This window comes from Athene cunicularia, unplaced genomic scaffold (genome assembly GCF_003259725.1).
Source record: "Athene cunicularia isolate RWA unplaced genomic scaffold, athCun1 SCF_16, whole genome shotgun sequence".
Lineage (NCBI taxonomy): Eukaryota > Metazoa > Chordata > Aves > Strigiformes > Strigidae > Athene > Athene cunicularia.
Window position 1 is genome coordinate 30,915 of NW_020799222.1, and position 13,158 is coordinate 44,072.

Sequence of the window (13,158 nt, forward strand, 5' to 3'; positions counted from 1 at the left end):
AAAAAAAAAAAAAAAAAAAAAAGTCTGACTTGAGCGTTGCAGCTGGTTTTCTGTAGTGCATGATGATCTTCTGGACAAGCCCTGGTGAACCCAGGCCTAGAAAACCCCCATGGCACCAAGTCCCCTTGTATGACCTGGCAACATGGAGGACCTGGTCCCATGTTGATCCACCAGCTTTTATTTTAGATTTTGTTAATAAGCTCATGGAGCAGCACAGCACAGGTGGTACTGTGGGACAGAAGCCTGGTAAAAGGCTAAACCATGGAAATGCCTTGCAGTGTGGGCAGGTGGGGCCTTTCCATGGTGCAGCTGGGTTCAACCTTTGGATTAAGCCAATGTTTTTTTCCCAGATGACACCAAACGCAAACCATGTGACAGGCTTTGCAAAGTACGACAGCACGCTGTTGAGCTTGCACTGGATGGCTTGCACTGGATGGTGCATTGCACTCAGGTTTGCATTGTCTGGTGCTGCAGCACGCAGTGATTTGCAGAGAAATCACTCTTAACTTTTGGAGTTATGAAGTGGGTATGTTTATTCAGCGCTGGGCGCATGGGGGATCGCTCCAGCACAAGCATGCGCGCCGTCTGCAGCTCCCGTCCGGCTTATATGTTACAAAATAGTGCATATTCATAAAACGCCCATACATATACATAGTCTACCCCTGCCTCCCCTCGCTTCTCATGGTGATCAGGTCTCCTCCTCTTGTGCCTGCACGATGAGCTCTCCAAGCTCCGGTCTGGGGTCGCAGTCTCCTGGGGAGGGGTCGTAAAGATGAAATACCTCTTCTTCCTCGCTGATGAACTTTTCACCCTGTCGCTCTGCGCAGCCTCAGTTGTTCTCTGGCTTTCTTCCAGGCCAGTGTTTTGGGGAAGTCTCTTCTTCAAAGACTCGGGGGGACTTCTCTTTGGACTAGGAGAGAATCGCCTAGCAACGCTATCAGTACTTGGTATGTCTTTTTCGAACAGTCCCATACGCCTCCCCTTGTTTTTGCGCAGGCCTTGCACCATCAATCTAAGATTGTTTAGACTCCCTGTCTCATTCCCCCCTTTTCTTCTTACTTAGTAAATTCTTTTACTACTTATTTATCTACTTCTTAATCTATTTCCCTTGTACTATAATATGTTAGTACTATCCTACAAATTAGTTAGTTTATTGCTTAAAGCTTGGATTGTGATATGAAGCATCATACATAGCTTGTAAGTGTTTTGTAAGTCTCCAGATCCATACACGTATAGCTACAGTAAGGATCAACAAAATTGCTACAGATGTTAATAGAGCAACCACTGGGTGAAGGGCTGTGTTTAAGATTCCAGTAGCTGTCGGCGACCATCCGCAGAGTGTATCCCACCAATTATGTTTCCCTTCCTGCTCAACCATCTTTAAGACCTTTTTTATCCTTTCCCCATCATGAAAGGTTGTGTGTAAAGTTTCTTGCCCTTTTTCCTTAACTTCTTCCAGTATCCGGTGTAAGTCTGGGTCTTTTAATAGGCTTTCTATATGACTGACATTTAAGCCTATTGGGACAGGAAGTACCTTTACCATGAGGCTGTTTTTCAAGAGGGAATGTGTAACCACCGGGGCAGAATAAGTGAAATTGCACCCCAGGTTGATGGTGAAATTACAAATACAATAATTTAGATACTCTATCAATTTCTTCTCTCGCCCATCTATGGTTATTGTGTCACACAGTGTCCTTAAACATGCACATCCCTTTCCGGTATAGACAACAATGGTCCTCAAATCTACGTTGGGGCATGCTTCAAAGTGGCAAATCTTTTGGTCAGTATCTAAGCAGGTATCCTGGGTTAGTAAGGTATTACTTTCACATATAAATCCCTGTTGTTCTTTAATAATACAGGGTTCGAGATCTACTGCTTGCCATTCATTACCAGTATTCATAGTCCAGGTCTTATGTTCAAAGGGGTACAGCAGAGTCCCGTTGCAATTGACTCCAAGACTTACAATGGGGTGTATGGTGTTTAATTTTGCATTATATATTGTTAACACAAAAGTTGTTACTGTATGCGTGTCAGGCCTGTAGGTGCAGTTGACCATATTCCACGATGATTGTAACTTTGTCTCTGTGGCATTATCCCAAATTATTTTTCGAATTTCAGTGGGAAGTGTACCCTCCTCTCTTTCCCTTATTACAGACTCTGCTACTGTTTGCATCCATAACTGGGCTTGTATGCAACTTAGCGCTATGGCGATATCACCTTGTAACGCTCCCAAGGTTTCAGCAATAAGTGTGTGGTCCTTTGTTTCTTTTTTGCTCCCAATCTGGCATTACTTTTGACATTGTCCATTGATGGACCCCTAATGCTGATAGTGAAGACCTCAATGACTGTTGTAATTTTGATATATCCCTTGCAGTAGCTGCTAATTTGTTCGTTATTACTTCTGAATCTATTGAATTTAACATTTCCAATTCCGTTCCTAATACTCCGGTTAGGTCCCTCTGTGGTCTTTTCCGGTAGGCATTTCCCTTTTTCCTTAGCCAAGTTGTCCACCCTTCATCTGAGGTTCGTAAGAAGGGGAAACAACGTGGCTCTATATTAGAAACGTTCACTTGCATCTGTAATTCTACTTTTTTTAGAGACCATTTTGGATTGATCAGCACTTGCTGTTGGTCTAGGTGTCTGATCACGTAGGGGCCGACCTCGTATACGTTGGGTGTAAGATTTACAGTGATTGCTGTGGTTGTCATGGTCACCGTGCTTTCAGTTGTGGTTGTCACTAGAGTAGTCACCATGTTAAACTTAAAGGATAGCCCTAGTTTATCCTGGGTCCAGAGACATGTCACAGAGACCGCAGGTTGAGTCAAAGTAAAATTATACCAGCATTCTAGATCCTTTGGATCACATATATGACCAATACTTGACACAATATATTTGGGATTTATGATCTTGATCTCAGATACTGTAATCTGACGCACTGACCAATGGGTGATTTCATTCATTACTTGACACCCTACTCTAATCTCTTGCCCTACCGTTCCCCATAACTGCGGTACTCCATTGATATCACTCCATTCAGTTTTTGTATACACCTCTATTCCCCGCATCACTACAGTAGCTAAAGTCAAGGTTGAGTTAGTATTGGTTATACCCACGCTTCCAGTATACCCAATGTACGCTTGGGACCATGGCCATTCAGCGAACCTTTGACCAGGCTTTTGGGGAAAGGAGATTATTAGACTTATCGTGAGAAGCGTAGTCTTCCAGGCTGAATCTATTTTACCTTTCATGGGGATTTGTGGGCCCTCTTTACTCAGGTGTGATGAATCCAGGCTGAGTAGTCTTTAATCTTGATGGCCGTAAACGTTTTGAGTAGCACTTGAAATGGCCCTTCCCATTGTGGTTCCAATGTATTTTCTGTAAGAGACTTAACATACACATAGTCTCCAGGCTGAATGTTATGTACAGGCCCATCTAACCCTCTACCCTGAGTTCCAAATACATGTTTCCCAATTTTATTGAGTTGTTTACTTAATGCTATCATGTATGAAGTCATAGTTTCCTCCCCAACTTGCATCGATGTTCCTTTCTGTACCGCGTAAGGTCGGCCATAGAACATTTCAATAGGGCTCAACCCTTCCCGGGCCCTCGGTTTTGCTCGTATGCACAAAAGTCCCAGAGGGAGAGCCTGGGGCCAGGTCAGGTTTGATTCTTGTCCAAGTTTCACTATTTGCTGTTTAATCAAACGGTTTATCTTTTCTACTTGGCCACTAGATTGGGGACGATAAGGAATGTGAAGTTGCCAGTCTATACCCAGATGGCGACTGATTTGCTGAACTACTTTTGAGATAAAGTGTGGTCCTCTATCTGAGGATATAGTTGCTGGGACCCCAAAGCGTGGAATTATTTCTTGTACTAATATTTTTGTCACTTCCCGGGCTTTGGCAGATCTAGTGGGGAATGCTTCTGGCCAGCCTGAAAAGGTATCCGTTAATACCAGTAAATATCGATACCCCCCTTTTCTTGGAAGTTCTGAAAACGCAATTTGCCACTGTTGGCCCGGTCCATTTCCTTTTCCAATCTGGCCTACTTCCAGAGTGGGGATATTCTTAGGATTAGTCTGGAGGCAAAGGTTACACTGGTGAGTCACCTGTCTTACTATGGTATACAGATTTCTAGCTCTAATACTCTTGACCCAAATATCGGTATAGGGCCTCCACTCCCCAGTGCCCTTTCCTGTGTTCCTCTCGCACCAGGTGTCTAGCTAAACAAGAGGGAATTACTACCTTCCCCTGGGGAGTGATGGCCCAACCTTCTTCATTATATGATCCTTCCAGGTCTGTAATTAACTTTTGATCCTCTTTAGTATAATTAGCTTACCTTCTGGGATGATTCTCCCATCAGGAACTAAACTCCCTCTATTTTTACCTCTCTTTCGGCTGCTTGTTTTGCCTCTCTGTCCGCCAGTTCATTTCCTTTTTCCAAATCCGAGTTCACCTTTTGGTGGGCCTCAACATGCATGATTGCCACTCTTCTTGGAAGTTGTACAGCTTCTAGCAGTTCTAGAATTTCCTTCCCATGTTTGATGTGTTTCCCTTGTGAGTTCAACAGTCCTCTTTCCTTCCAGATTGCTCCATGAGCATGGAATACCCCAAAGGCATACTTCGAGTCTGTGTAAATATTCACTGTCTTGCCTTGGGCTAATCCTAAAGCAGGAGTCAGTGCTATTATCTCTGCCTTTTGTGCAGAGGTATTCGCAGGCAGTGGTCCTGATTCCAGTATTTCTTGGGTGGTAGTAACAGCATACCCAGCATACCTCTTCCCATTCAAAACATAGCTGCTCCCATCTGTAAACCAGTTCTCAGCATCTTCCAGAGGGGCATCCTTCAGGTCTGTACGGCTTGAGTATGTTGCTTCGATGGTCTCCAGGCAATCATGCTGTACAGGTTCTCCTGTATTTCCACTCAGGAAAGAAGCTGGGTTAATAATGTTAGTTACTATAATCTCCACATCATCTTGATCTACTAATTCAGCTTGACATTTTAAGAACCTTTGGGGCGAAAGCCAATGTCCCCCTTTAATTTCCAATATTGCCGACACTGTGTGAGAGACAAATACAGTCATTTTCTGGCCTAAAGTGAATTTTCGTGCCTCTTGTATATTTAGGAACACTGCTGCGACCGCTCGTAGGCCTCCAGGCCAACCTTTAGCAGCTGTACCTAGTTGCTTGGAGAAATAGGCGACTGCCCGATGATACGGGCCTAGGTCTTGTGCCAGTATTCCCAATGCAATTCCCTGTTTCTCGTGTGAAAAGAGAAAGAATGGCTTACTTACATCTGGGAGTCCCAAAGCCGGAGCTGACATCAGAGCCTTTTTAACAGGTCAAAGGCTCATATGGCTTCCTTATTCCATTGGAGATTTTTCTGATGAGTGGCGGTTAGAGCATACAAAGGTTTAACAAGCAATCCATAATTATAAATCCATAGTCTGCACCACCCAGTCATTCCCAGGAACGTTCGCAGTTCTTTCACTGTCTGTGGCCTCGGAGTCTGGCAGATCGCCTCCTTCTGGGCTCGTCCTAAAGTTCTTTTTCCAGCACTGATTTCATAGCCCAGATAAATCACTTCACGTTGCATCACCTGGGCCTTTTTCTTGGATACTCGGTAGCCCTGAAGTCCCCAAAAATTTAAAAGGTTTACCATCCAAGCCATACAGGTTTCTTTTGTCTTGGTGGCAATTAGGATGTCGTTTACATACTGCAGCAGCCTTCCCTCTTCGGGTGGGGTTGGGGCTTCCCACAATTCGAGGTCTTTTGCTAGCTGGTTACCGAATATAGTGGGGCTGTTCTTAAATCCTTGTGGCAGCACCGTCCAGGTTAACTGGGTCTTCCGCCCACTCCTAGGATTTTCCCATTCAAATGCAAATATTTTCTGACTGGCTTCGAGGAGAGGAGGCAAAATAAAGCATCCTTGAGGTCTACAACAGTAAACCAGATTAGCTCAGGAGTTAATTTTGTTTACAAAGTGTATGGGTTTGCCACCACTGGGTGGAGATCTTCAGTTATTTTATTTATAGCTCTCAAATCCTGAACTATCCTATATGACCCATCAGGTTTCCGAACAGGTAATATGGGGGTGTTAAAATTAGATTCGCACTCTTTTAATAGCCCTATTTGCAAAAATTTTTCTATAACGGGCCGAATCCCCTCCCAATCCTCCTTTTTTAAAGGGTATTGTTTAAGTCTTACCGGCTGTTGTCCTTCTTTGAGGTTTACCTCTATGTCAGAGCGTTCTTCGCCCTTCCAGGTGTGTCAGTGGCCCACATCCCGGGATACACTTGATTGACAATTTCCTTGCTAATTTCTCCTTCTGTGGGAATACTGGTTAGCGATAAGCTCATGAGTTGTATGAGTTCTTGGTCATTTACCTCCAGAGTAATCTCTCCCTTGTTAAAAGTAATAGTTGCTCCCAACTGTTCTAGTAAATCCCTCCCCAGGAGTGCTTTTGGCGAGTTAGGCATATACAAAAATTTGTGTATACCTAACTGCTTTCCCAACTTATATTTCAAAGGTTTGCAAAAGTACGCCTTTTCACTTTGGCCAGTAGCTCCCATCACCATAACATCATTTTCTTCTTCTAGGGGTATTAGTTCCATATTTAAAACTGAACATGTTGCTCCGGTATCCACCAAAAATTCCACTTCCTTTTGCTCCTTCCCTAGCTTTATTTTAACCAGTGGATCCGCTAGGATAGATTCCCCAGGTCCTCGTCACTGCTCTTCTAAATTAGTTAACATCTGCCAGCTTTGGCGGTCTCCCGTTTTTCCTTTGTTTCTCCACCCCCTTGGACATTCATTTTGCACATGGCACATTGGTTTCTTCTGAGCGGGGTTTGTCCCATTCTCCTTCGTTCCCCTTCTTTTATTACTGCCAGGATTTTCTTGTGCCCTTTCTTATAGTCCTCTTCCCTATTCTGAAATACCTTCCATGCTTCTTCTAATAGTGTCTCTAAGTTTCTTCCCCCCGGAAGAGGTAATTTCTGAAGTTTCCTCCTAATATCTCCTGTGGCTTGCCCTAGAAACAGAGAGACTGAGTGCTGTATCCCTGTCTCTGAGTTCGGGTCTAGAGGAGTACTACGGCGCATTGTATCCCTCAGCCGATCCAGGAACTCTGATGGGGACTCGCATGGACCTTGTTTGATTCCATAAAGTGCTGACCAATTTATGGTCTTAGGAATAGCTCTTTCCGTTCCTCTCGCAATCCACTCACGATACATCTGTAATCTTTCCACGTGTGCAGACCGGTTAGGGTCCCATTTCGGATTGTCATGTAGGGGAAGGAACTCTTTATAGTCTCCCCCAGCAGCCCTATAATAGTCCTCTGCCAAATTTCGTGCTGTTTTTAAAACCAGCTGTTTTTCAGTCTCAGTTAAGTGATCTAATAATAGCTGCATATCTTCCCAGTCCGGGTTATGTTGCCTTATTATAAAGCGGAAATACCTAGTTACACTTTCCGGGTCATTCCGGTAGTCTTGAGCTTTCTTTTCCCATGTTTCTAAGTCAGAGGTGGAAAATGGCACTTTTACCAGCATCGTACCACCATGGGGTCCCACTGCCTCCCTTAGAGGTGCTTGAAGGACCTTTGAGGGAGCTTGGCCCCGCGTTCAGGAAGATACTGGGCTATCAGGAGGAATAGGTTGTTCTTTCGGGTCCTCATCCTGTTCCTGGAGCTGGGAAGGGGGAGGTCTAAATAAATCCTCCGAACTTAGTCCATTAGCCCTCCGAGTTTTATCTGTTCTTGTGCACCTTTGCCCAATGCTGCATGATGAACAGCACCTTTTCAGCTTTCCTTTTGTTTCTCCCTTATAATCCTTTTCCAGGGCAAGCACTAAAGGGTCTTGCGGAGGGACTAATCCGCAGTCCCTTTGCCACTCCGGGTGATTTCGGAGGGTAAAGAACATGTCCGCATAAGACACCTCGTCCCACTTCCCTTCCCTCCGTAAAAATAACATTAATTGTAATAGTGTATGATAGTCTAAAGTTCCATTTAGTGGCCATTTAGCCTCCTCTTCTAGTCTGTAAAGTGGCCACCACTGGTTACAATATTTAATCAGGATTTTCTTGCTTTCCGTACTTCCCCTCCCGGCTATATCTTTCCAGTGCGTGAGTATGCAATCCAGTGGGCTTTTCTTTACGATTCTTCCCTGCTTATTCCCCATAACTGTTCCCGATACTCTGCACACCTCGATCTCCTCGTATCGGACAATACCACTTATATCAACAATGCACTTTGCTAATACCCAGGCTTGATGAAAATTACCAAAAATAGGAGCATAGGAGCACAGAGAAAGCAGGGAATTCTCTCACGAACCCAGTCTGGTACTACCAGTAGCCCAGAAGGAGCTGTGTACAATCCTTCTAGCAGGTATAAATCATTTCCCCGTGCCGACCATTCACTCCTTCTACACAAATAGTCCAACCAAGTCTAACCCAAACCGACAGAGAAGGGATTCACTTTCCCATCTCCGGCTCATACAATGTTTTCAGAAGACATACAAGGACAGTGTATTATTTAAACAGACATAAACTTCTCATTTATCTTGCAGCAGCTGCCTCTCACTCACACAGCGGCAGCAGCGTCTCACTCTCACCCTGCCCCTGCAGGCACGCAGGCACACAGACACACAGCAGCGGCTGCTCTCACTCACACCACGCAGGTACACAGAAACTTAAAGGGCCCATCACACTTTTCACTCATACCACAAAATATACCGAGTTTAAACAATCACCAAATCCGTTTGTAACATATATCATAAACCGTTAACAATTTGCAGTCAGTTCAAAGCCAGTATATCCACAATTAGTGCACTATACAATGACCTAAAGCAAGATCCTGCAGGTGACGGAATTACCAGTACCCTGCCCAAACTGCAAACTGCCTCTTATATACCAGTCATCGGTAGTTTGCCCCAAAAGATCTTACTTACCCGCGGATTCCCAAAGCCAAAACCAAATGGGTATACCCCCCTCGGGACTGAGCCGTGCGCCAGACGTCTCTGTGCGTCTTACCAGCAGCCTGTTACCCTTAAACATACCTCTGTCCGCAAACCAGATGGTCCTTGTCTGCTCCCGCAGTGGACAGCTGGGAGCAGAGTTCCTCCAAGAAGAGCTCGGGGTGCACCTAGGACGTCCACCCGTCAGCAGTCGACGGCAGCCGAGCAGAGGAGTCCCATCTGGGGTGCCAGGATGATTTGCGGAGAAATCTCTCTATAACTTTTGGAGTTATGAAGTGGGTATGTTTATTGAGCGCTGGGCGCATGGGGGATCGCTCCAGCACAAGCATGCGCGCCGTCTGCAGCTCCCGTCCGGCTTATATGTTACAAAATAGTGCATATTCATAAAACGCCCATACATATACATAGTCTACCCCCGCCTCCCCTCGCTTCTCATGGCAATCAGGTCTCCTCCTCTTGCGCCTGCGCGATGAGCTCTCCAAGCTCCGGTCTGGGGTCGCAGTCTCCTGGGGAGGGGTTGTAAAGATGAAATACCTCTTCTTCCTCGCTGATGAACTTTTCACCCTTTCGCTCTGCGCAGCCTCAGTTGTTGTCTGGCTTTCTTCCAGGCCAGTGTTTTGGGGTAGTCTGTTCTTTAAAGACTAAGGTGGACTTCTCTTTGGACTAGGAGTTAATCGCCTAGCAACGTTATCAGTACCTGGTATGTCTTTTTCGAACAGTCCCATACGCTTCCCCTTGTTTTTGCGCAGGCCTTGCACCATCAATCTAAGATTGTTTAGACTCCCTGTCTCACGCAGCACACATGGGAGCGAGGGTTTGTATGAATGGTTTGTTATGAACAGGTCCTACTCCAGAGGCTGGAGAGCCGCACCTCAAAGATTCAGGAGGAAGCTATCACTTTGGGTGCAAACACTTCATTCTGCAGATTTCCTGATTTTCCCACAACCCTTCCTTCCCCAGGAGTTATCAGCCTATTTACTTATTAAAGAAGACTGAGGGGCTTTTCTCATGATGTCAGAGCTCTTCCGAGCATTTCTAGTGGTTGCCCGTGGGAGGAAGGACTGCCTGGAGCCGTCTGGCTGCTGACATAGGGTGGTGGAGAGCCCTCAGCTTCACCCTACTGTGCAGGGCTGAGGATCTATTTCATCCATTGCATTAGGATCCCAGCAGTGCCAACCTGGTGTGTGGGAGGCCCATGCTGACAGATCGTGCTTGCCCAGCAGGAATGATGGCCACTTACCCACATTTTTAGTTGGTGACTTGCAAACGTGCTTCCTGTTGATGAGAAGATAGAACCTAACCGCAGACTGGATGAACGTGCCATGCCAAAGTTCAGAGAATCCCCCTCTGACAGCATTTAGTGGACACTGCCTTGTGTTGGTTGAAAGCTTTCTTCCTCTTCCACGGGGTGGTTGAGTTCCGAAAGACCTCTGGAGGTCATCTGGTCCAACCCCTCTGCTCAAGCAGGGTCAACCAGAGATGGTTGCTCAGGACCATGCCCAGGTGACTTTTGAAAACCCTCCAGGCACGGATGGAGTACACAAACCCCCTGGGCAACCCATGCCACTGCTCAGTCAAGTTCACTGTAAAAAAAGTGTTTCCTGACATTCAGATGGGAGCCTCCTGTGTGTCTGATTGTGCATCTTACTTCTTACTCTATCACTGGGAACCACTGAAAAGAGCCTAAATCCAGCCTCATTGCACATTCTGTCAAGCATTTCTTGAAAAAGAGATCCACATGAGCCTTCTCTCCTCCAGACTGAACAGTCCCAGCTCCCTCAGCCTCTCACCTAACATCAGATGCTGCAGTCCCATCACTATCTTCATGGTCGTTCACTGGACTCTGGTATGTCCCTGCCTCTCTTGTCCTAGGGAGTGCAGTCCAAAACAGAGCCCAGAATACAACGCTCCAGGCACCTTAAGCAGACGTGGAATGCTACAGACACCCTCTGGCTAGCATGCCCCAAGGAAACGGGTCACATCCATCCCCATAGCCCCTCTGCCAGCAAAGTGACCCCGTAGGCCTTAGGGCCCAGGGGGGAAAACTTGGGCTGAGCACCAGGAGAAAGGGAAAAAGCATCATGGGAGGGGATAATGACGCCAGACACATAGTTAATAACAGTTAGACTCTTTCTCACGTTTTCACGTCTTTATTTTCTGGAAGAGCTATGTTTCTGAGTCCTGAGCAGAACCTTCTGCTCTCTGTGGGGGTCGGCAGAGGCTGAGATGCTGGCCCGGGCCTCCTTCCACCAGATATCCCCTGGGGCCTCCTTCCAGCATCACTGGAACTGTGGCTTCACCTTGGCGTGTGAGGAACATTCCATTAATATACAACTGGCCTTTCTCTTCAGAGTGCGCCGGGGCCTCTGACGTGATCTGCCCCTTGCCCGCCTGGGAGCAGAGTCAGGTGCTGTAGCCTCCCCCGGCTCCACCTGCAGCTCTTCTTGCTGCCCAGGGATGGGAGCGGGGCGGCAGCTGGGCCCTCCCTGAAGAGCAGCCGTCGAGGTGCCCGGTAGTTCCTCTGTGTCTGCTGTGGCAGAGGGGGCAGAGGAGTCTGGTCTGGGCTCAGAAGTCCCACCTGGGGAGGGAACAGCACTGGTGCTGGCCATGGGGCTGATCTCCCGGGCCCCTTGGGAGACAGGAGGATGGCTGCTGTCCACGGGGCTGAGGTCCTGGCCCTTCGGGAAGCAGTATTAATGCTGGCCATGGGGTTCTGTTCCTGTCCCCCTCTGGAGTCACCCCAGATGGTGCTGGCCATGGGGCTTCTATCCTGTTCCTGTCTGGAGATACACAAACTGGTGCTGGCCATTGGGTTTTCCTCCCATCCTCTTCGGGAGGCACCTGAGCTGGTCATGGCCATGGGCCTCTGCTCCCATCCCCATTGGGCAGCACCCCATCTGGTCATGGCTACGGGGCTCCGTTCCTGTCCTCCTCTGGACACATCCAACCTGGTGCTGGCCATGGGTCTCCTCTCCTGTTGCTCTCTGGAGATGCCGCAGCTGGTGCTGGCCAAGGGGCTCTGCTTCCATCTCCCTTCGGAGGCACCCCAGCTGGTCCTGGCCATGGGGCTTCTCTCTTCTTCCCATCTGGTTACACCCCAGCTTCTGCTGGTCAACAGGATCCGCTCCCGTCCTCCTTGGGGGGCCCCCCGGCTGGTGCTGGCTATGGGGCTCCGCTCCCGTGCCCCTTGATAGGCACCCAGGCTTGTGCTAGCTATGGGGCTCTGCTCCTGTACCCCTCTGCAGAAACACAACCTGGTCCTGGACTCTGGGCTCCTCTCCCGTTCTGCTCTGGAGACACCCCACCTAGTGCTGGCCACGGGCCTCCGCTCCCATGCCTCTCTGGAGGAACCCCAGCTGCTGTTGGCCACGGGGCTCATCTCCTGTCTCCATTGGGAAGAACCCCAGCTGTTGCTGGCCACAGGGCTCCGTTCCTCTCTACGTCTGGAGGCACTCCACCTGTTGCTGGTGCTGGCAACGGGTCTCCAGTCGCATCCCCCTCGGGAGGCACTCGAGCTGGTGCTGGTCATGGGGTTCTGCTCCCATGCACCCCACCCGGTGGTGGACATGGGACTCCATTCCCATCGCCCCAAGGAGGTACTCCATCTGGTGCTGGTGCTGGTCATGGGTCTCCAGTCCAATCCCCCTTGGGAGGCACCCAAGCTCGTGCTGGTCATGGGGATCCGCTCCCCTTGCTGTCGGGAGGTTCCCCACCTGGTGCTGTCCACCGGGCTCCTCTGCTCCTGTCCCTCTCTGGAGGTACCCCAGCTGGTGCTGACCAGGGGGCTCTGGTCCCATCCCTCTCGGGACGTACCCCAGATGTTGCTGGCCACGGGGATCTGATCCCTACACCCTCTAGTGGCATGCCACTTGTTTCTGGCAAAGGGGATCTGCTTCCATCCCTCTCTGGAGTCACCCAAGCTGCTGTTGGCTATGGGCCTCCACACTTGTCCCTGTCTGGAGGCACCCCACCTGGTGCTGGTGCTGGCCATGGGGATCCGCTCCCGTCCCTCTCGTGAGGAATCCATACTGGTGATATCCATGGCGATTCGCTCCTGTCCTTCTCTGGCAGCACCCAAGCTGCTTCTGACCACGGGGCTCAGCTCCTGTCTCCACTGGGAAGTTCCCCAGCTGTTCCTGGTCAGAGGGTTCTGCTGCCATTCCCCTCTGGAGGTACCCAACCTGGTGCT

General features: G+C 48.4%; 1 protein-coding gene across 1 annotated transcript in view; it reads left to right on the forward strand.

Annotated features, from left to right (window-relative positions):
- The first annotated feature begins 12,184 nt into the window (after positions 1-12,184).
- LOC113490592 (hydrocephalus-inducing protein-like) overlaps positions 12,185-13,158 on the forward strand; it is a 58,177-nt gene continuing 57,203 nt past the window's right edge. Inside the window, exons 1-2 of the mRNA XM_026867114.1 lie at positions 12,185-12,727; positions 12,854-12,983. Coding sequence (XP_026722915.1) covers positions 12,185-12,727; positions 12,854-12,983 — 673 coding nt within the window. The remainder of the gene's footprint in view (positions 12,728-12,853; positions 12,984-13,158) is intronic.